The sequence below is a fragment of the Diaphorina citri genome, unplaced genomic scaffold (assembly GCF_000475195.1).
Source record: "Diaphorina citri unplaced genomic scaffold, Diaci psyllid genome assembly version 1.1 scaffold3916, whole genome shotgun sequence".
Classification (NCBI taxonomy): domain Eukaryota; kingdom Metazoa; phylum Arthropoda; class Insecta; order Hemiptera; family Psyllidae; genus Diaphorina; species Diaphorina citri.
In genome coordinates this window covers 1-2,763 of record NW_007381315.1, presented here as the reverse complement: position 1 = coordinate 2,763, position 2,763 = coordinate 1, and the positions used below count along the sequence as shown (strand labels likewise).

Sequence of the window (2,763 nt, the reverse complement as noted above, 5' to 3'; positions counted from 1 at the left end):
AACAAAAAAGAAAATTCGTGAAATTTGGCAAGAATATAGTAGGCTAAAGTAGGGGGGGAGGAGCGGAGAGGCTCGAAAGGATGTGAATTAGGGTTCGTAGGCAGGGGGGGGATAACTTGATACGTTAAGTGATTGCGTTATATTTCATGGAGACCAATGAAATGCTTAAAAATAAACATACTCTGTATTCCAAGATCGATTGTATGGGCTGCCTGTGTACTAAAAAAGGCTGTGCTGGTTCACCCTTGCCGGAAAAATAAAAGGTAAAGACATATGAAACATAGAGAGGAACAACTGGATAATGCCGAAAAAATATTTTGCCGAATTATTAGAAGGAAGAAGTAGAGACAGGTATTTATTTTGGATTTCGTGTATCCCGCTCTCTTTTATTATACAGTATGCAACCGTTTCTCTGCTCTTTTTGTCAAGAGACCTGAAGCGGAGAAACTGAGGGCGACCTAACGTTCAGGAGCGAATAAAAGGACTAAACATGCGCGACATACTGGCCGACTAGTTTCTAGACCATCCGAGACGAAGCTTGCAACTGACGTGTGCATATAGTGTAGCAGTAAGAGCAATACAAAGTTATCTTTCTATTTTAATCTTGATTACAAACCAAGTAAGTGGTAGGATGTATTTGGACAGATGACTTCTACTTTCTTCTTCTCGTACTCGTACTTATAAATAGACAGAAATTATGGTCCCAATGAACACGTCCCATACACTATTGGGTAGTTTCAAACAGCTAACTCCATATTTTGACGCACTCATGTAACATTCTGAAACGAGCTAGACTGAATTGATTGGATATCGAGTTCAGGTATTTGTAATGTTAACGATACACTCTATGGCATATGGGGTTTGGTATCCACAGACTTATAACTCTGGGATATGAAACTAGTTATTAGTTGTAACTCGGTCTTGTTATATGAGGTTTTTTTTTTTATTTATTCTTTTCGATTCAACTTTATTATTTGTTTCCATTATAAGTGAGACATTTTCTATTATATAAATAAATACATTTGTTTGGGTGTGGGGGAGGAAATCCTTCTATCAAACGGTCTTTTTTGCTTTCCTTATCCTAATCCTTTAGGATGGGAAAGGTAAGTAAATTGTATATTCCTTTAAACTTGTTATATTTTGTTAGGATAATTGTTAATATTTCTATGTTAGGAAAATGACATAATAATCAATTCCTTTGCATTAGTAAACAACAACAACAATAACAAAAACAACAACATATTTTGTATTTTAAATGTACAGGGCCCGTCTGGAGTTAGAGAACGGAGATGAAGAGGAGAGGTTTGCTGCCGTAGTCAGACCTTCTGGAGATAATGGACCTCCTGCTTCTGCATCCTCGGCACCGGCCGAGAATGGAAAATATGTTCCTCCCGCCAAGCGAAACCACGCACCTGCAGGTGAGATTGATCAAATTCTTTGTGGTAAAGCAGAGCTTTTTCACAACTTTTGTGGATATCGCAACGTTACTAAGTGCCTCCTTTGTAATGTATTCAATTTCCATATTTCAATAATCTTTTTACACTGGTAATGTCGCCACTGGTCGCTACTCCAATCAAGTAGCTACTCAATTGTCCTCACGAGGCTGAGTGCACCCCGAACTCCAAGCACAGCCTTGTGTGATACCCACTCGGCCACGGAGGTTGCTTATCAGTCTTTATATCCTGCTCCTTGGACTTGGAAATAATGGGTTTTTTTTTATTACAACTCGAACCTCTCTGCAAAGTTTGGGCCGAAAACTAAAATCCTGAAAATAGTGAACATTTTCGAGCTTTTTCAAAATTAAATACCGGCCGAGCCGTACATTTCTCGAGGTTGGTCCCGAGGAGACTTTTGATCTTCATTTTATAAAGAACCTCTCTGCAAAGTTTGATTGACTTGGGCCGAAAACCAAAGTCCTAAGAAGAGTGAACAATTTTGAGCTTTTTCAAAACTAACGTCCTGAATAGCGGCCGAGCCGAACATTTCTCGAGGTTGGTCCCGAGGAGACTTTTGATCTTCATTTTATAAAGAACCTCTCTGCAAAGTTTGATTGACTTGGGCCGAAAACCAAAGTCCTAAGAAGAGTGAACAATTTTGAGCTTTTTCAAAACTAACGTCTTGAATAGCGGCCGAGCCGTACATTTCTCGAGGTTGGTCCCGAGGAGACTTTTGATCTTCATTTTATAAAGAACCTCTCTGCAAAGTTTGATTGACTTGGGCCGAAAACCAAAGTCCTAAGAAGAGTGAACAATTTTGAGCTTTTTCAAAACTAACGTCTTGAATAGCGGCCGAGCCGTACATTTCTCGAGGTTGGTCCCGAGGAGACTTTTGATCTTCATTTTATAAAGAACCTCTCTGCAAAGTTTGATTGACTTGGGCCGAAAACCAAAGTCCTAAGAAGAGTGAACAATTTTGAGCTTTTTCAAAACTAACGTCTTGAATAGCGGCCGCGCCGTACATTTCTCGAGGTTGGTCCCGAGGAGACTTTTGACCTACATTTTATAAAGACCCTCTCTGCAAAGTTTGATTAACTGGGCCAAAAACTAAAGTCCTAAAAACTACAGAACCATTGTAACTGGGTTGAATGGTAGAGATTGCCTCAGGCAATAATTTCGCTCTTTGTAATTCCTTGTATTTGTGTACATTAAATTACAACCAAAAGAGAGTCTAAATAAACAAATAACCTACCTTAATATAGCCGTCGCATATCTCACAAATGACGAACGTATTCTTCCCCCCGGCCCCGCCAGCAGCTTGCGGTCT

General features: G+C 39.6%; 1 protein-coding gene across 1 annotated transcript in view; it reads right to left on the bottom strand.

The window, feature by feature from the left end:
* Positions 1-2,760, bottom strand: part of LOC103520674 (MOG interacting and ectopic P-granules protein 1-like) — a gene marked incomplete at its 5' end in the record, with an annotated part of 24,127 nt that extends 21,367 nt beyond the window's left edge. Inside the window, one exon of the mRNA XM_008485773.2 lies at positions 2,689-2,760. Coding sequence (XP_008483995.1) covers positions 2,689-2,760 — 72 coding nt within the window. The remainder of the gene's footprint in view (positions 1-2,688) is intronic.
* Positions 2,761-2,763: the final 3 nt, after the last annotated feature.